At 28.7% G+C, this 20,028-nt stretch overlaps 11 protein-coding genes across 11 annotated transcripts; 6 read left to right on the plus strand and 5 right to left on the minus strand. All coding sequences in view use genetic code 12, as the record gives it.

Moving 5' to 3' along the window:
• Positions 1-515: 515 nt before the first annotated feature.
• Positions 516-2,519, plus strand: KGF55_000953 (uncharacterized protein; the record flags this gene model as incomplete). Its single annotated transcript, XM_051761271.1, has 1 exon — positions 516-2,519. One exon carries the CDS (start codon positions 516-518, stop codon positions 2,517-2,519), a length of 2,004 nt encoding a protein of 667 aa, XP_051615995.1.
• Positions 2,520-2,581: 62 nt separating this feature from the next.
• On the minus strand, positions 2,582-3,799 carry HRQ2 (Hrq2p; the record flags this gene model as incomplete). Its single annotated transcript, XM_051761272.1, has 1 exon — positions 2,582-3,799. The coding sequence occupies one exon, from the start codon at positions 3,797-3,799 to the stop codon at positions 2,582-2,584; it is 1,218 nt and encodes a 405-aa protein (XP_051615996.1).
• A 598-nt stretch (positions 3,800-4,397) lies between these two features.
• KGF55_000955 (tRNA (guanosine(18)-2'-O)-methyltransferase) lies at positions 4,398-8,507 on the plus strand (the record flags this gene model as incomplete). The annotated part of the gene is made up of 1 exon (XM_051761273.1): positions 4,398-8,507. The coding sequence occupies one exon, from the start codon at positions 4,398-4,400 to the stop codon at positions 8,505-8,507; it is 4,110 nt and encodes a 1,369-aa protein (XP_051615997.1).
• A 65-nt stretch (positions 8,508-8,572) lies between these two features.
• RRP42 (exosome non-catalytic core subunit) lies at positions 8,573-9,463 on the minus strand (the record flags this gene model as incomplete). Its single annotated transcript, XM_051761274.1, has 1 exon — positions 8,573-9,463. The coding sequence occupies one exon, from the start codon at positions 9,461-9,463 to the stop codon at positions 8,573-8,575; it is 891 nt and encodes a 296-aa protein (XP_051615998.1).
• Positions 9,464-9,875: 412 nt separating this feature from the next.
• KGF55_000957 (FG-nucleoporin) lies at positions 9,876-11,186 on the plus strand (the record flags this gene model as incomplete). The annotated part of the gene is made up of 1 exon (XM_051761276.1): positions 9,876-11,186. The coding sequence occupies one exon, from the start codon at positions 9,876-9,878 to the stop codon at positions 11,184-11,186; it is 1,311 nt and encodes a 436-aa protein (XP_051615999.1).
• A 94-nt stretch (positions 11,187-11,280) lies between these two features.
• On the minus strand, positions 11,281-12,828 carry KGF55_000958 (uncharacterized protein; the record flags this gene model as incomplete). The annotated part of the gene is made up of 1 exon (XM_051761277.1): positions 11,281-12,828. One exon carries the CDS (start codon positions 12,826-12,828, stop codon positions 11,281-11,283), a length of 1,548 nt encoding a protein of 515 aa, XP_051616000.1.
• Positions 12,829-13,010: 182 nt separating this feature from the next.
• Positions 13,011-13,952, plus strand: KGF55_000959 (uncharacterized protein; the record flags this gene model as incomplete). The annotated part of the gene is made up of 1 exon (XM_051761278.1): positions 13,011-13,952. One exon carries the CDS (start codon positions 13,011-13,013, stop codon positions 13,950-13,952), a length of 942 nt encoding a protein of 313 aa, XP_051616001.1.
• Positions 13,953-14,258: 306 nt separating this feature from the next.
• On the plus strand, positions 14,259-16,535 carry NUP84 (Nup84p; the record flags this gene model as incomplete). The annotated part of the gene is made up of 1 exon (XM_051761279.1): positions 14,259-16,535. One exon carries the CDS (start codon positions 14,259-14,261, stop codon positions 16,533-16,535), a length of 2,277 nt encoding a protein of 758 aa, XP_051616002.1.
• Positions 16,536-16,567: 32 nt separating this feature from the next.
• Positions 16,568-17,854, minus strand: RPN6 (proteasome regulatory particle lid subunit; the record flags this gene model as incomplete). The annotated part of the gene is made up of 1 exon (XM_051761280.1): positions 16,568-17,854. One exon carries the CDS (start codon positions 17,852-17,854, stop codon positions 16,568-16,570), a length of 1,287 nt encoding a protein of 428 aa, XP_051616003.1.
• A 191-nt stretch (positions 17,855-18,045) lies between these two features.
• KGF55_000962 (putative RNA methyltransferase) lies at positions 18,046-19,383 on the plus strand (the record flags this gene model as incomplete). The annotated part of the gene is made up of 1 exon (XM_051761281.1): positions 18,046-19,383. The coding sequence occupies one exon, from the start codon at positions 18,046-18,048 to the stop codon at positions 19,381-19,383; it is 1,338 nt and encodes a 445-aa protein (XP_051616004.1).
• Positions 19,384-19,528: 145 nt separating this feature from the next.
• On the minus strand, positions 19,529-19,897 carry KGF55_000963 (uncharacterized protein; the record flags this gene model as incomplete). The annotated part of the gene is made up of 1 exon (XM_051761282.1): positions 19,529-19,897. One exon carries the CDS (start codon positions 19,895-19,897, stop codon positions 19,529-19,531), a length of 369 nt encoding a protein of 122 aa, XP_051616005.1.
• Between the last annotated feature and the right edge of the window lie 131 nt (positions 19,898-20,028).

The following is a 20,028-nucleotide window of genomic DNA, read 5'->3' on the forward strand; positions in this document are numbered from 1 at the left end:
TTTACTTTACTGAGATTCTAAACCTGTGTGTATTACATTCTTACTTATTTGTTAATCAGCATTCATGGAACGTTTTTCGCCAACTCAAAAAAAGTCTTTAGATTTGTTTCGAAATTGGTGACAAAATGGTGATAAGTTCTAATTTTTTTTTTAAGTATGGAGGTATTTGGATGTAAATGCACAATCTAATAAACAGGATATTCGAGTGGCTAATTTAAGTAAGAACACTTGATAAATATGGTCCAGGTCTTTGAGCTCATTTTCAATCAAATTTCAATGAGAATTCATATTAAATGCTTCTCTTTATTAGTCTATCCTTATCCTTATCTTATCTAAAATATACGGAGAGACTCCCTGTATATAAATACAAATAGTTTTGTGTAATATTTTCTCAATATATTGCCCCTAGTTAAGTCACTTTTTACATCTTAACTAATTATTGAAGGTATTATTACGAATAATAATATATATCAATACATCATTAATTGTGACTGATATACTCATTACAATTGATAATGTCAAATTCAACGACATCGTCATCAACTAGTTCAAACAATTCTCAATCTAAAACAAATAATAAGAAAAAGAATAAGAAAAATTCAAAAACTTCGACTAATAAGAATCAAGTTTCAACTCCACAACCAATCAATACTGCATCATACGAAGATGAAGAAGATAATAATCCATTTCTGCATCATGAAGGACTAACTAGTTTTGTCAATGGCGAATCAAATTTGAATGATGTTGATGAATCAATGTTATTATATAAAAGAGATAACAACAATAAACAAGACAATAATACTTCAAATGGACAACACGAAAAACCACAAATGAATAAAAATGAATCATTTAATCAAGTTACAATGAATTTTGAAAGTAGAGTTACTAAAATGTTACAACCAAAAGTTAAAGTTAAAATTCAAATAACTGAGGCGGGGAATTCAAATGAAGGAATGAATAATTCACTGAAGAAATATATTGTTTATACCATTAAGCTAATAAATTTAGATTCCAAAAATGATGAAATTTTAACAAGAAGGAGGTATAGTGATTTTGAAAGTTTAAGAGATCTTTTAACTAAAATTTTCCCATTAATTATTATACCACCAATTCCACCTAAAAATTATTTTGATTTTTCAGTATTTAATGGATTAACAGGAAATAATGGATTTGGAGGAGTACATTCAAATAATTCAGATAGTAATGGTTCATCACCTCCTTCTGCAGCTGTAATAATACCTCATAATTCATCAACTACAACATCATCATCATCAAATAAAAAACAATTAATAGAACATAGAAAAAGACTATTAACTAATTTTTTAAATAATTGTCTTGAAATAAAACAAATACGAAGTCTTGAATTTTTTGCAAAATTTTTAGATCCAAATGCAAATTGGTCAGATGAAATTTCATTAATTCAAAATCAATTACCAAAATCTATTTATTTACTGAATCCTGAAAATGGTTTAAAAACTGATCCAATTTATTTAAATTTACCTAATCCTTCAACCAAAAAGACAATGAGTTTTTTTAAAGACAATAAGAAACGAATTACTAAAAAGACAAATCAATTAATTACCAATAATCCTGAACAATCAGAATCAGATACTTTAAAACAAAAACAAAATGAAAAAATTATTGATACATCAGGATTAGATGATGTAAATAAAAAAATAATGTCAAATTTCATTGGACTTTCAAATGATTATGCAGAATTAGGAAGTGTTTTTAATTCATTTTCATTAATGTTTTCTGAAACTTTAATGCTGAGAAGTGATGATATAAAATTAAAATCAAGTGAAAATGATGATGAATTAAATTATTTATTAGATAAAATTGGTCAATGTTTTGATCGATCTTATATAACAATAAATCTGTTAATTGGAGATTTAGAAACAAAAGTTTCTGAACCTTTAGGTGAAGCAGTACAATATACTCAAATATTACATTATGTAACAAAATATCAATCAAAAAAATTAAAACAAAAACAAATGTTAATAAATGAATTAAAATCAAAAAGAAAAGAATTAGATGAATTAATACGAGTAGAAGAAGATGCAGGAAAAGTAGAGAATGCAATAAAAAATCAACATAATGGTAAATCAAAAAAATATGATTTAAAACCAGAACAATCATCACCACCAAAAAGCACCGAGTTATCAAATCCATCATCATCATCATCAACAACATCATCAAGTAAATTTAAATTACCAAGTTTTAAAAAAATAACACAATATGTAACAGAAATAATGGATCAAAATCCTCAACAAACAAGAAAACAAAAAATTCAAGATTTAATTTCTAAAATTTCAATATTTGAAAAATGTCAAGATATAATGTTAGCAGATTTATCTTATATATTTGATGAAATTGATAAAAATTTAAAAGAATTTCATTCAAAACAATTAAAATTAATTTTAGAAATTTTAATTTATTATAATAAATTTATGATTGAATGGGCTAAAAAAAATGTTGATTTATGGGAATCAATTAGGGAGGAGATAAGTACTCTGTAATATTCAGAAAAAGAATAAATAAATAAATAATGTATTATTGATGAAGAAATTATAAACTTTTCTTAATTATCTTCTTCTAAATATTGTATAATTGAAGGACCCCATTCACTAGCTCTTTTATAACGAGCAATATCTTCTGGAAATCCTTTTATTCCACCAATTAATCTTTCTCTCACTTCTTTACCTTCAGCTTTGACTTCACTTAAAGGTATTAAATAAGTTCTAATAGTAAATACAATAGCTTCAGTTTTAGGTAATTTAGTTAATACTTGACGTTCAGATCTATAATAATATTCATTAAATTTCATTTCATTGTAAGGTATTGGTTTTTGTATATGATCTTCAGGTAAATTATGACCTTTATTATTATCATCAACATAAAATTTATTATGAGATTGTATAGACCAATTTGATCTTGTTACAAATTGATTTGATGAAATTCTATTAAAAAATTTATTCATTGATAATTTTAATTTTTCAACGTATCCAGGAATTCTTTCATGAATAAAAGTTAATGGTTTATTAAATCTTTCCAAAGGGTCAAACCCAGCAGCAAATGCAAATACTCCTGCTTTAAAAAAATATTCTTCTCCATTTTTTTCATGAATTTTGGTTGGATCTTTTAATAAAATTATAAAATCTTCTTCAATATTTTCAACAAGATATTCTTGTAATTTTAATGGATTTATACCTTTTCCAAATCTTGGATATGATTCATTAGTAATTAAATTAGTAATCTCTGTTTCATTTGAACTAAAACATGTTGGATATTTGACTAACATATAATTCATAACAATATTATAAAATTCAATAACTGCTTCATAAGCTTCATCAGTTATAAATAATGTTGAACTTCTTGTATCTTTATCAATAGGATAATCAGGATGACAATTATTTATAATTTTAAATTTATTTTCAATTCTATTTAAATAAGTTGGTTCAATTAATAACCAATCTTGATAATTTAAATTTTTTATACCCATATTTAATTTATAAATTCCATTTTTAAAAGGATATGATTTTAATGGATCTATTTGATCCCATTTGAAATCTGTTTGGGGTATTAATTCAAGTTTTTCAGGGATATTTCCATATAATCCTGATTTGGACTTTTCAATTGGTTCGTTCTTCAACGAGTTCTTGTTGTATGATTTATTATACTTTCCCCAATAATTTGTGAAAAAGAATATACTGATTATTGATGTTAACACCAAAGCTATGATTTTCGTGGTGTCTATAGGAAGAGTCAACACATTATATTCAGTTGTAGTTGAGTTCATGAAATTCAATAATGTCAGAACAGTGTTGTTATTATTATTAGATAAGTGGTGACTCAAGTAGAAAAGAAGATTGTAATATAATTTGTTGCAAAATTTAGTTGAGAGAATCTCGCTATTTTTTTCACTTTTTAGATCGGTGCGGAATTTTTATCTTATCTAAGCGGGTTTTGATTTCCACTTTGGATAGATTGATTGATGAAAAGATGCTAAACAATAAATAAATACGCTCTTGACTTTAAGCAGATTGTTAATAGAGCTCGTATTTTAACTGAATTAAGATCCTATCAGCTAAAATTTGTCAAGTTTTAAAATTTAGCCAATTGACTTGGTTATCCTCGTAATTCTAACTTAAAAATGTTGAGCTACTGAGTTTGATTTAATTAAGCAATGCAGAACAGAAAAAGGGGTTATGTAGGAAAATTATTACAAAGCAAGACCTTTCTTTTTCCCTTCCATGTTCTGATTCAAGCAACTTCTCTTCTAAGTTGTCGGGCTTGATTCTGAAACGGGTGATGGTAGCGATGAGCATCTTAATAAAGGTCCTAATAAAATTTTATATGGATTTGAAATTTCAGATCTCCACATTTCAAAAAGTTAGATGAATTCCACTTCATTGATTGGACAATACATCAGTCATGATCAAAGAATAGAAATAGTCAAGAATCTTACCCATCAATTAAAGGAAGGTAATGGAAATGTCGATGTATTGGTTGAATTTTTGAATGACTTGGAAATTGATTCTAATACTTTTAATTCAATAGAATCATATTGCTTAAATCATATTTTGGAAAAAGAATATAACAACGATATTAGTAAATTGACAAACGTGTTGCCAAAATTGAGATCTATCATAGTTGAGAAAATATGTTCCTTAATCGAATTCTACATTCAAACTCACAAAGGACATTTTGACACCGACTATCTTCAATTATTCCATTTAAACACTATAGATCAAGCTCAAGATGTTTCAGAAGAAGATTTGAATAATTTACTTTCGCTTCTTGAAATGATTGTCAATCATAATGAACATTTTCTGGAAAATCTTTTGGACAAGCTGATTTTAATTTTGCTTGGCTCAATAGATGAAACTACTTCAAACGAGGCATCAAATATTTCTAGATGGAGAATGAACATACTACTGAATGATGTTGATGCATTTGATTTACTTTGGGATGTTATATTCTTTTTAATAAACTCAAAAAACACTTTGAAACAATATCATGGATATGTCTTATGGTTACGATTCATAAATTCGAGCGAAGGATTAGAAGACAATCAGAAATTTCAGTTGATGTTAGATCAAAATATCTATTGGGAAAAAGTCCAATTGGCTTTAGGAGAGAAGTCACATGAATTAAGGAAATATGGTATGTTTATACTACAAATGTCAATCAAATCTATCAATCTGAATATACAAAATGATTACATAGTATGGGATGTAAAGAATCTGAAAAATTATATAAGAGAATGGGAAAGATATATTACATTATATGAAGTTTTAGCTATAGATACATCATTACATCAAGCAAAAGCTGGAGTAACAGAAATAAAAAATTTAATTTCCCCAACTTCATTGATACAACCATCATGGGGTTGGTGTCTTTTATCTACGGGATTTCAAGCTGCTAATGATTCAGTTAGAAAATTTACTTTAACAATGCTACTTTCGATTCCTAGTGAGAATTTGTACCTCATTAAAGATGCCTTAACAGTATTAGAATACACCCTATTGCCAAATCTCATTTTTGCTCCAAACTTTGATGTCAGAACGGTTAACGGAATTGTTGAGTGTCCCTATGTTGACAAGTTGAAGAACACAATCCAATATATGGTATTTAATTTGAAAGAGGAGAAAGAACTTCAGGATATTTCAGCTTGTATCTTGAAATTCATTGCTTCAAAAGGACAAAGTTTTGGGCCAGCAAGAATTTTAGTGTTACATGGCTTACTTTTAGGTTTAAATGGTCGAAAAGTGTTGCAATACGGAATTCATGATAAATTTTTGGAAACTATTTTTCAATCAACTTGTGAAGGAGGTGTATTACAAACTTATTATCAAACTATAAATTTGAGACTCACGCTCAATTTTGAAACTAATTTAGTAATGCTTTTGTCATTACTTGATAAATTCGTTAGAATTAATGGGATCAATATTCTTAATGACAATATTCCTTTATTTGAACACGAAACAGAAAATGAACCTATTGAAGAAACATTAAGTCAAGAATTGAGTATAGACCAAAAGGTTTTACTTCTTGGTATTACGACCCAAACAGTCTATCTCACTGAGACTGATTCCTTACTATTGGCTAAATTATTGGAATTTGGTTTCAGAAAAGCAACTTTAAGAGCAAACGAGGACAGATTGAAATTGCTTGTTAGTTCCGATGATTCAAAAGTCATTGAAGCTCTTTCAAAGGCTGATTACAATACATTCAAGTTTGCAGTACCTAGCAATGAAGTGATCTCAAATTTATGGACAACACTCGAAAAAGATATAGAATCGAGAAATGTTGAAACGTTGGATAAAACTTGCGTCAAATTTAAATTATTTAATAAATTATATGAAAATTCATCATTCACCTTTGAAAAGCTGGAGTCAATTTTAAGTTTCAATCTCAAGTTGATTCAAAGCACTCAGGATATTTCCAAACATGACAGATTTTTCTATAAGGTTCAAGGAAAACTTGATGCTGAATATTACAAATCTTTAACAATTAACTTTAATAAAAACCCATCTAATTTCACGGAAGAGCTCAAAATATTAAATCCAAATACTCAAAGTCATGAAACAAATCTTTCAATGGTTGAATTAATCAGTAGTTATTTGAACTCCAGCAAGCTTGCAACCGATAATATTCCAAAAATTGTATCCCTACTATCTGAAATGTGGTCCAATGTTTTAGAAAATAGGCTACTCTTAAATCAACAAGATTTACATCTACTTACAATCGATACTATTATGAATCCTGCAATTCTTTTCTATGATGGAACACAGCATGAAACCAAGAAATTTTGTGAATCAATAATTGAAAATTCAACTACGAGAAGAAGTTTGTTACCTCGCTTAATTTCAAGCTTGGTAAATGCTCAACTTGCCAATAAAAATAAATTTGAACAATTAAACTGGTTACCAGAAATTTTAATAAATGCATCATTAATTCGTTCATCCTTAGGCTCTTACTTCTTATTGATTGGAATAATGTCGGACTTATTTGACAAGGAAGTTGCTTTGAGTAAAAGTTCTGACATCTACAATGAAGTTTATGGACCTGAAGAAGTTAGTGCAAAAGTTAATTTATCAGCAATTTTCAACTCAATACAACTGCCTGATTTAGCTCAAAAAATATATAATTATATGATAGAAAACCAAGAGCCTTATCGATTATTCAAACCTTTGAAATGGAGTGATCATATGGAAGAATGGAATAGGTTACAATTGTATTCTATACTAACATCATTGATTGATAAAATCGAAATCGACTTCGATTTGATAAAAGGAGGTCTAGATCTAGAAAGAAGTCCATTGGTTAGAATGTACATCGAATGGATGATATCATATAACATGTTTAAAGAGAATCGTCATATTGAGGATATATTTGATGAATTGAAGAGTGGTTCTGAAATCTTGAAGCCATCAGTTTTTACGTCCTACGTCAGAACACTATATTTAACAATTGTGAAATTGGATGAAAAATTAGAGTCAACTTACATTACACAACTTATTAATCAGGTAATTTTAGGTTGCTCCTCACTGAAAAAGATGATTAGGCATTTTTCATTGTCATTAATAGTTTCCATACATGATGAATTGAAGAAGAAAAACTTGCAAGTAGATTCATCTATCCGAGATGTTGTTGAAAGTATATATATCAGCGCAATCAACTCAGACAATTTTAAACATTTTAGATCCGGTGATGCACTTTTGTGGGATATTTTGGATGATCTCACTCTAGTATCATTGAACGGTGGGATAGTTTTAAGGTTGACAGATAGGAGTGACATTGATTTTATCAACGAAGAGCAGTTTAAACGTTATTTATCAGAAGATCAAATCAAACAACTAAGACATCCTATTGGTAATGATGAAACAGATATTTGGATTAAAGAAAAATTGAATGAGAAAAAAGTCATTATGACTCAAGCTGACTTAGTAGCTGAAGTTCCCTTGCAAACAAAAAGTGGAGCTTTGAGTACAGTTGACAATGATCTAGACATAATTAGTTCTGGTAAAGAGGTCAACAGAAGTGATTTGATTGTTGTATCTTCTTTGGTAGACAAACCGCCCAACTTAGGTGGTATTTGTCGTCTCTGTGATGTTCTTGGTGCTGGTTTATTGACTATTCATGATGAGAAAGTAAAAGAACATCCACAATTTAAATTGGTTGCTGTTACTGCTGATCAATGGATGCCAATGATTGAGGTCAAACCAGATGAGATAGGTAAGTATTTGCAAGAAAAGAAAAGAGACGGGTATACTTTAATTGGATTGGAGCAAACCGATAAGTCAATAGTATTGAATGAAGAATTAAAGTTCCCCAAGAAATCATTGATGTTATTAGGTAAAGAAAGAGAAGGTATACCAGGAGAATTATTGGCTGAATTGGATTTCTGCGTAGAAATCAAACAAGTTGGAATAGTTAGATCGATGAATATTCAAACTGCGACAGCTGTTTTGGTACATGCTTATTCGTCACAACACTGCTAAGTTTATAAACATTATTCATTATTTATTAAATTTAAAGTTAGATACCAACATATTTCCCATTTTGTTTAAAACACCGAGCTTTCTGTATCATCTTCTTGCTCTATCAACATATCAAGCGCTTTAATTATGGAAGGACAAAATTTGTTGCATACGGCAATTGAATTGATCAACATATTTTTGCTCAAGCCTTTATAGTTAGAGTTGCTTGAATTGATTGCAAAATTCGTGTTAGTTATCGGAGTTATGACTCTCCCTTCGTAAAAACTTACAACTAAACCATTTTCAAGAACTTGTTCTTCTTCTACTGATGGATCTAGTATCAAATTATTTCCGACAACTCCTATGATAATAAAAATTGGTGGTTGAAATATTGTATTAGTGTCTTTAGTTTGAGAAACCAAGATTTCAGATAAACTTCTTGCATTATCCCAATCGTCTGAAAATGTTGGTAATTCTGCAACCTCTGCATCGTCAGTGTCACTGATTAATAACGGTAATTTTAAAGTTTTTAATGCCAAATATATCCCCAAACTTATTAAACCTAATGGATATGAAGTGTGACTGATAATGACACAATCTATAAATAATTTGAAAGCATATCTTGATGTTAGTTTTAATAAATCATGAGGAAAATTTTGCTGTAATAAATTCAATAATTGGAATTTTAAATTTGTTACATAATTGGAATCATCTCTATATCCTATTATATCAATATCTATATCAATGAAATTCGGTATAGCCTTTGGATCAAACGTTATTACTTTTGATTTTATACTAATTATACATTCACTTCCATCCAGTAATCTAATTCTCGCAGATCCATTTGAACCTGGTAAGAACGATGTAGTTGCCTCTAATGGTCTATGTTGTTGTATAGATCTTGAATCTGGCCTTATGATTTGTGATTGACTCAAAGAGCTATATAAATAATCCTTTTCAGCAGGTGACAAAAGCATTGTTTGAGTCTAATGACGAATTTGATTTTATAATGCTAATTGATGATTGTGATGATTGTATTTAAATTTTTGATTCACAAAGTGAAGTATTTTGAAAATACTATTTTATCAGAATGACAAGTTGTTTCTATTAATTAAGCCTGTATTATGCTTGTCGAAAACACACGTTTTGAAATATGAGCAAATACTTGGTTTCATACATTTATCCTTTCAGCTAAGATATGTTTGAAGCTCATTATGCATCTCGAGATGAAATACGCTACCAAATTTCAATACACCAAGATTGGATTTTGAGATTTTCAAAATCATTATGTTTGAAGTATGCACTTGAAACTTGAACATCACAAAGATCAAAGCTTGAGAGCACCCACATTGGATCGAGAGGAAGAATAAACAACTGCATATTTTGGGCATGTCAACCTTATTTAATCGTCAGCCTCTGACTCAATTTTTCAATAATAACAACAATCAATTCATACCACAACAATCGCAGCAACAACAAACAACAACAAATACCCAACCACAATTATTTCAAGCTCGTCAACCACAACAAGTACAGCCAGCATGGCTACAATCTCAACATAACCAGAAGAAAAGAGTTATACCTAATCATTTAGTACCACACAAAAAATCAAATTTCCAAATTAATGCCCCAAGCTCATCAAAATCAAATAAAAATGCGAATAATCAATCACTGTCATCAATGTTGGTATCGAATGACCAGTTCAATATTGTCTCGTTTGGAAATAATCGTAAGCATACCATTGGAAATGGAACTGTTGATCGAAGTTTAAGTGCATTATTTGATTCGGTAGGTGGAGACCTTAGTCGTTTTGATGAGACTATGAACGAAAGTTTTCAAGAGGATGACACATTACTTAAAAATAATGAAAACCAAGTTGATGCCCCTCCTTTAAGATCAATGTACGACTTAAACGAAGATTCCTTCGGATTAAGCAAACCAGCAAGAAAATTATCAAATTCAATAAACAAAGACCCCAAAACTTATAACAATTTATTCACAAGATTTGAAGCTAATGAAGACAAAGTGGACAAAGATAACAAGGGGGATGAGAAGAAAAAAGCTTTCATTACAGATTTAGATTCTAACGCTATAATAGTGTTTGGATATTCTGAAAATGCATCTATTCAAATAATACAATTTTTTAAACAATTTGGGACTATACTTGAAAAATTCACCGATATATCAAATTCAACTGAATCAGCAAATCTTTTGAGTACTCTCGAAAAAGAGCAAACAAATGTGGATATATTTACAGGGCCAAATTGGATAAAAATTACCTATGATAATCACAATTCAACATTAAATGCATTACAAGAGAATGGGTCTGTTTTTAATGGAAATTTATTGGGTGTTGTACCTTTCCATAAGAGTGTGATTGAAAAATTAGAAAAAAATAGAACATTTGTGAATGAAAATATAAAGGACTTATCAACTCCATTAAAATTTGACAAAAAAACGACATCGAATAATTCGAAGCTTGATGAGACAATAATTACTCCACCTTCATCATCTACGTCAAATTCTGGTTCAAATAAATCAACATACATCAATAGATTAGATATTAAAGAAGGAACTAGTTTTTTCGTCAATGCAGACGAAAAAAAAGAAGAAAATAACAAAAATCGAAATAATAAAAAATCAAATTTAAACTTGATATCAACTATATCCAAATATGTTTTTGGATTTCATGATTTGTAGACATTTAGAGTTTGTAATGCATATAATTAACATCGGAAGTTTATAACGTCATGTAGAATTGATTTTGATTTAAGTGTTCATATACGTAAATTCTCTATTTCCAACCAGGTCGAGGTCTATTTGAGTCAGATTCGCGTCTTGGAGAAGGACTCCGATAGAAAATGGGAGTTCTCTGAGGTGATGGCGATCTATATAATTGGGGTGTGCGAGTTATTGGTGAATGATGAGACAGATTTATAACATCATTTCTTGGATAATCCAAATTAGGTTTATTTGGTGATAATCTTTGTGGACTTAATCTTGAATTTATATTGGATCTATGCGTTGGGCTAGGTGACCTATTGTAACTGATATTATTCGAGTAAGTTGGTGTTCTTGTAAATCTTGATGATGCCGGACTTTGCATACGACCTATAGGATTTTGGTTCTGATATGGTGTAGATGAGTAATAGCTATTGTTAAATTCATTATGATAATTCGTTGATTGAGGAAATTGACGATTAGTTGGTAAATACTCATGTATACTACCAGCACGACTTGGAGCTCGACTTGGCATTCGACTTGAAATACGACTGGGTTGTTGACTTTTTGGAAAATATAAATTTTCTACTTCATCTTCCTCAGGGTTTTCCATAATTGTAGAATCTATATATTCTGTAGTAGGTTTGCCCTTATTATCATGAGTGGTGAAAACTTTCAGTTTGGTGAATGTGTAAGGCTTATCATTGACTAAAACCGACGAGTACAAAGGTCCCATAGCTGCATCGATTGCTGCATCCTTTTTCAAAATGTTTGTTTTTGGTTTTACAACTTTATTATTGAATTCACTGAATGTTTCTTGAAACAAAATCTTCTTGTCCTGTATTAAGTTTAAAAATCCTTCAATTAGCTTGTAATTTAAGGTTGTCACCAAAGTTATTAAAATGAGAATGTTTAATGATGAAATTTCTGAAGTAAAGTAATGTATGATATAATTATTTATGGGGTTTAAAGCAATGTAAAGATACAATGAAAATTTAGATGGTTCCCAAACTCTTAATTGCCACGATTCCCCTTCAGCAATATCTTCTGTACCATTATGAAAATGTTCATCTCCATCATCCGCTTCTTCATCATCTTTTGAAAAAAAATTAACTATGAAATAAAGGGCCATGTAAAATATTGATTCTTGACTAGCTGGATGGACTGCTGATTTATACAGTGGTCTATTTTTACAATATAAAAGTTGGTAATTTCTCTTCCCAGTATAAATCAAAACCACATTGATGAGTGACATAAGAATTATCAAACTTTGTAATCCGTTCAAACCCCACATAATGGTATTGGTGGTTGAAGTGTTGATTTCGTAATCATATTTCTGCCTGGAGTTGATTGAATTTTTCAAATTTTCATATTGATAATAATTTGAATTAAATAATGAATTCTTGGATCTCTTGTTGATTGAATTGTTGTAAGAAAGAATGGATTGAATCAAAATTGATAGTGAACAGGTAGCTATTCCTAATGGTAAGCCCAATGATATTGCATATTCATCCCAATCAATTGATAACCGAATTTCATTCAAATAGAGATATGTGTCAAATGGAAATGATTGTACCTTTGATATTAGTGATTGTCTCCGTACTAACCTTTTTGATGACATGATGAACAATTTGAGTTCATTCACAAATAATAGCAATTACTTCAAATGCTTGATTATAATTTTATCTCAAAACAAAGATGATAAATGTAAACAAAAAAAATACACGCGCATTTCTTTGCAATTTGATTAATGTGAAACACTAAAATCAAGTAGTATCTCAATATATTCTTATCACTGATGCTATGACTTCAGTTACCTTTAACGTGGAGGATGATGATCCAAAGAATTTGAAAATCAAGAACCCAAAATTGTATGCTAAACTACAAAAATTCAGGCAAGAGCAATCAAATATGAATACAATAAAGTATGCAACAAAAAGCAGTATATCAGTCTCAGATTCTGAAGTCATAAATAATGAAGATAACCACAAATTGAGAAGAAACATGAACTTGAAGCCCAACAAGGTGAAATTTGTTGAAAACCCATCCCTCAAATCAAATATTTCTAGTACATCCGATGGATTTAGTTACATTACAGAGCTGGACTCAGACAAACGGGAATATAAACAAAAAATTGAAAATTTAGAGCAGACTATTCTAAAATTGAGGGAAACGATCAAACAAAATAATGACAAGAAGGCCGAAATGATTGAAGACTTTCAAGAAAAGGAAGAGCGAATATACAGTGAATACGAATTGAAACTTCAACGTATTAAAAGAGAGAATGATTATCAGCAAAATAAATTAAAACTTAAACTTGAAGAAGAAGAATTAAGACCAAAAGTAAGTGATTTCCAACGCATCAAGGAAGAATTGGAGTTTGTGAAGAAAGACTTAAAAAAGAAAGACCGTGAAGTCCAAGTTATACAGAAGGATCTTGAAAATACTAAAGCTGAACTCAAATCATCGAATGAGGAAAAAAGAGCTCTAGCTAATGATCTATATATTAAAACAAAGGAATTGAATGAATTGAAGGAGCCACAAAAGCCTACTGATGAAATAAACATCGCTAAGTCAGTTGATACACCAATTGAAGAGGAGATTACGAATAACGCCGATATCTCGAATTATTACAGGCAATTAATCAGTGAAACAGAGAAAGAAAAGCAGACTTATTTGAAAGACAAAGAATATCTCGATGAGCATAGAGATTATCTTTCCAAGGCTATGGAAACTAGTATTTAATCCTTATGGGGAAATTTTGATGATGAATTAACGACTTATGATTATGATTATGAATAGTTATGAACACAACTTTAATGGTAGCTAATATTATTACAGCAAAAATCTAATATCTAATTATAAAATCTCTAAATTTATTTTGAAGCTGAATTCTAGTATATCTTTCGTCTTTTGTAGTTTAACCTGTTTGATGGATATCTCAACCAAATCTGGCAGCGCAGAATTTACAAAAATTACGAAGAAGTACAGTTTCACGTATTATTCAATCTCCAAGACCTTGATCAACCACAAATCTCAGAAATTCATGTCATGGAGGAAGCAGTGGTGCAATATGACGATGTAATTAGTGTTGAAACTCAATTTGCGAAAGCATTGGAGGAGTATCAATTATCTTTAAATACAGTCCATAATAATAATAACAATAACACAACAACTATAAATGATGACCGAATAGAAGATGATTCCACATCACAAGCATTGCCCCAAGATTTTGTACGGAAATTTAGTGAGATTACTGCAAAGAGAGCACTAGATATTAAAACTGAAAACATAAATGATGAAGATAATTCTTTTGTTAATGAAGAGTTTATAAACTGGGATTTAGAAACAAAATTATGGAGATTAGTTGAAAACCTTTACTATTCTAGAGTTTTTGAGAGAGAAGACTTTGCAAATGAATATGAGAAACAAAGATCTGATTTGTTGGTGATATTGGACTGGATACAATATAATTCAACTATTGATCCGATACCAAATGATGATGATGATGAATCAATAAAACTTCGAAATAAGTGGGCTAATACAAGAGTTGCACTTGAAACATCGAAATATAATGCATTAACTGGAGATGATGAAAAGGTCAATTTGGTCGAACATTTAGATTCAGATGCACCATTAAGAAATAATAAAGAGATTGAACCAAGTGATATTGACATTGACTCTAAAAATTTCAAAATAATATATCAATTATTGTTATTAGGTGAGATTAAAAGTGCAATAGATTATTCAAAAGATACTGGAAATTTCACAATGGCTTTGATACTAGCTGGCGAAATGGACATACGAGACCAAGAAACTGATGTTTCTAATTTTAATAAAGCTACATGGATCAAATTAGTCTATAATTTATCAAAAAACCCAAATATAGGCTATTATGAAAAATTGATATATAATTATTTGAGTGGTGGTGATGTGAGTGAAAATTTGAAGTTAGCGTCTAATTCTTACGAAGAATACTTAAATGTATTAATTAGTCAGTTATTAAGTTATGGCATTTTGAAAACTCTGAAATCATCAGGGTTGAAAGATTTGGTTGTACCAGAACCACAAGTTAAGACTTTAGAGGAAATATTAAATGTAATATCGGCGGCGACTGGTACCCGAGCTAGTGAGGAAAGTTTTCATCCTATTAGAGTCATAGCTGGCTCTGTCATGATTGAAAAATCTGAAAATATCTTTGCAGACTTAACAGAGAATACTGTGGATGACATTTTAAGAATAGTCACTCATTTAGCTATTTTCTTAGCATTAATTAAACCACTTGAAAAACCAGATCAACTAAATGCCGTCATTTCATTATACGTTTCAAAATTATCTGAAAAAGGTCAAAATGACTTAATACCAATCTATTTATCATTCATACCAGATGAGGAAGACGCAAGAGAAATATATTCAATTATTCTTTCTTCGATTACAGATAAACAAGAAAGGTCAAAACAATTACAAATCGCTAAAAGAATTACACAGACTCTTGGTGATTCAGACGATCTTGTGGAGATAGATCGAGATCAAGATCTCAAACTTACAAATGCATTAAGAAGAACAGTGGAAAGAGTCATTGAAGAAACAGCTCCATATTACGAACAATCTGGACCAGTTTTAGTTCACGATGAAGATGATATACAGAATTCAGAAGTTGATGATATTGATTTTAAATTATATTCTTCTGTGGAATGGTTTTATGAAAATAAAATGTATGAAAATGCAATAAAAGCTACTATTATTGTTATACGTCGTTTCTTAGTTATGGGAAAACTATCAAGTTTAAAAAAATTTGCTGAAGATAAAAATTTTAAAAATTTAATATCAGATTATAATTTTCAGAGTTTAAGTAATGAAGAAAATATGGAGTCAGTTACAGAAGATATGAAAAATGAATTATTAAATTATTCAAATTTCATTGAAGCTTTAAAATTAATGAGTCAATGGAGACAATTTTCTGCTGATAAAAATCCATATAATTCATCAAATATAGATTTATCATTAAATAAAACTAGTAGAGTATTGACGGATATATTAAATGATTGGTTAGTTGAATTTTCAGATCCAATATTAAAAGAATTTAGAGTACTTTATATTCCATATATAATTTTGGAGTTACTTACAATCTATCAAAATGCTAGATCAAAAGATTGGAAATATATAAAAATGGCATTTGAATTAATAAATAAAGTAGCAGATGATTCACAAAATGATTTTTTACATTGTTTTAAATCGAGTGATAGATTACAAGAATTTCTTAAAAGAATTGGTGAATTAAGTATAATAGCTAGTGAAGGAGGATTAAATACATTATATTGTCTATAGAAAAAAAATATAATTTAATACATGTCATAATTTTAATTCAATGAACTTGCTTTTTCGTATAGTAAATCCACCACTCCAGATAAATTTTTAATTAAATCCAATGAAGCATCATAAGCAGCATCCTTTTTAGGTTCATCATAAATTATAAGCCATCCATTACCTTGATCTAATACTCCATAAAATATTTTATCTAAAATCATTTGACTTAATTTTCCTTCAACTTGTTTTACATTTAATCCTATAACTTTTGCAATATGATCTAATTCAACACATTCGTATGATTCTATAATTTTTAATAAATTTACTTGTAATAATTGATCATATAACGAATTGAAATGATTTTTTATAATTTCATCTGATTTCAATTCTGTTGCGTATTGAATTAAACTATTTTCAAATTCTTTTAATGATCTATTTGAATATGCTATAGCAATTGCTTTCATGGCATCTATATCCTTTGATTGATATTGTATGACATTTTTATTTCTCAAAATATTATTTACATCATCTATTAAATTTAACATAATTTTAGATAATAACATATATTTCAAAACTTTAACTGATGTCTTTGAATTTTCTTCCAGTTGCTGTGAATTGAATCCTTCAAAACTTTCATAAAAGTATGAAAAAGCTGTTTTATAATCTTTATCCTCCATATTTAATATACCACTTTGACAATCCAATTCTGCCTGTAATGTGGTAGGACAATATATAGAATTTGCTGATGTTCTTGCACTAGTTAATGCTGCTTTGGATTTAGGTAAATTTCTTAATGCATGATATATTTTACTTTCTAAAAGTTGAACTTCGACTAAAGATGATTTATCATCTAATTTTTTATATTCTCTTAGTAATTCATTTATAATTTTAATTGCTTCATGATATTGATGTTTTTGATATAAAAGAGAACTCAATTTTAATTGTAAACTTTGTCTTAAAAATGATAATTTGGATTCAATGGACCAATCAATAGATTGTCTAGTAGCCTCTATTTGAATATCTAATGCATTTGTTAAATTATCAAAATATTCAATTAATGTTTTCACAATTTTTGCAGTTTTAGATTTGGCAAAATTACCCAATAATTGTCTTGAACTTTTAATTAAATCTGACAATTTTTGTGGTTGGTCTGTAATCTTGTATATTTTACCCAATTCTAAAATTGCAGATTCTTGAAGTTGTAATTTTTTGGTTGTATTTGATGAATCAGTATCTTGTTTTGATTCTTCTAGTATTTGAATGTATTTTTGTTCAGCAACATCATATTGTTTATTCGTTACCGCATCTCTTGCTTCTGTAAGTAATGTTTGTTCAGACATTATATATAGTTGGTAATTGAGCCTGATTCTATGCTGGTGGTTGTAATTTTGCCTTTCAAAATTGGAAACAACTTTGGAGCTCTTGAAAAAAAATATCGAGAGTAAATATTGCTACCAACTTATTTATAAATTTTCATTTAGATCAAATCATAGAATTATTCAATCATTCACAAGAGCTACATTTGACTAAGATGATGATACGATGTCATAGAAATCCTAATTTACTACTACATAGCAATAAATTCATAAACTCCAAATTATTAACAACTCGATTTTTTGCAACAAACCCATTCCCCATCAATCAAAAACAACCAAACAAAGATGAAAAACCAAAACCAGAACCTAAAACGAAATTTGGTAAATTAGTACAATATACTCAATCAAAATATTTTCAAGATAAAACAATGCCCAAGATTTATATAAGTGCATTAATAGTTTCATTAATTCCACTTTATTTTTACATGAGAGATAGGTTTCATGAAGATAAACAATTAAAAATTATTAATGATAAATATTCAAAAGATCCTTCATCATTATCTGAATATGAATATTTAGCTTTAAAATCATTAAGTAATTCAGATAAATTAAGACCATTAGAAGCTAAAAAATATAAGATATATCAATTAATGAGAAAAGAATTTAGAAGAAAAAATTTCTTTAATGGTGAATATTTTAATCCAACACCTGAAGAATTAGAAGAATGGTATCTGAAACAAGTTAGAGTTGGTAAAACTATTAAAAGAGCTCCTGTTTTAAAAGATGTTGATGATGAATATAAAGTTAATAGAGAAAATTCATCAATTGCTCAAGCTGAAGATACTACTGATTTTTATGATGCAAAAGCTAAAGAATATGATGATGCGGTGAAATGGGAAGAAAGAGGAATATTTATGGGTTTGAAAAGAAGATGGTTAATGTCAAATATTAGAGGTGATGTCTTAGAAGTTTCATGTGGTACTGGTAGAAATATTCCTTATTTATCATCTTTCATTAATCAAATAAAATCAATAACTTTTTTAGATTCATCACATAATATGGTTGAAATAACAAAAGAAAAATTTAATTCTAAATTTCCAAATTTTAAAAATGTTGCATTTACAAAAGGTAAAGCAGAAGATTTATTAAAAATGATTGGAGATAATAATAATTTAAAATATGATACAATAATTGAAGCATTTGGATTATGTTGTCATGAAGATCCTGTTAAAGTTCTTAAAAATATGTCAAAATTATTAAAACCAAACGGTAGAATAATTTTATTAGAACATGGAAGATCAAAATGGGATTTTATAAATAATCATTTAGATTTTAGATCTGAAAAAAGAATGAAAACTTGGAAATGTAGATGGAATTTAGATATTGGAGAATTAGTTGATGAAGCTGGATTAGATATAACATTAGAAAGAAGAGCTCATTTAAGTACTACTTGGATGTTAGTTTTAAAAAGACCTGAGGATCCTATTACAGCTGATGAAAAACCATTTTTGGATAAATTATTTGGTAGAGATGTTAAAACTATAAGTAAATAGATTGTATATATTTGTTTAACTCAACACCAAATAATTTAGGAACAGTCGTTGTGTATCCAAGTTTTTCATTCATACTACGAAAGTACTTTAATCCCACTTTTTATATAACATTGCCCGCAATGTAAAACCTTAATTTTTCTTTTCCTTAATCCTCTTCCAATTCATCACCTTTCTTACTCAATTCCTCAATATCTTTCATCATTTTTTCTTCTTCATTATCTTTTTCAATTTCATTTAATAATCCACGATTAACTAATTCATTATTTAAATTTTCGATTCTACCAATTTGTTCAAATAAACTTAATTTATTTTCATTTATTATATCATTATAAAGATCTTGATCTTCATTTGTTATATCAGGTTTTTTTAATTCTAATTTTAATTCATTATTTGTTTCAATTAATTTGAATATGAATACTAATTGTTGTTGTTTCTTTTGATTTAATTCATGATCGGAAATTTCTCTTATTGCTTTTTGGAATTGAATTGATGATAGACTTGGAAATTCTGACATAATGATGTAACTCTATAGAGAGTTTAGATTTGTAGATTTGTATAGATTTTTTGCAACGTCTTGAATCAAATCTTGTGACATACAGTTATATTTTTCACGTCAAAAAATTTGTTGCAAAATTAAATGAATTA

This window comes from Candida pseudojiufengensis, assembly GCF_024610245.1.
Source record: "Candida pseudojiufengensis strain CBS 10847 chromosome Unknown scaffold2, whole genome shotgun sequence".
Taxonomy (NCBI): domain Eukaryota; kingdom Fungi; phylum Ascomycota; class Pichiomycetes; order Serinales; family Debaryomycetaceae; genus Lodderomyces; species Lodderomyces pseudojiufengensis.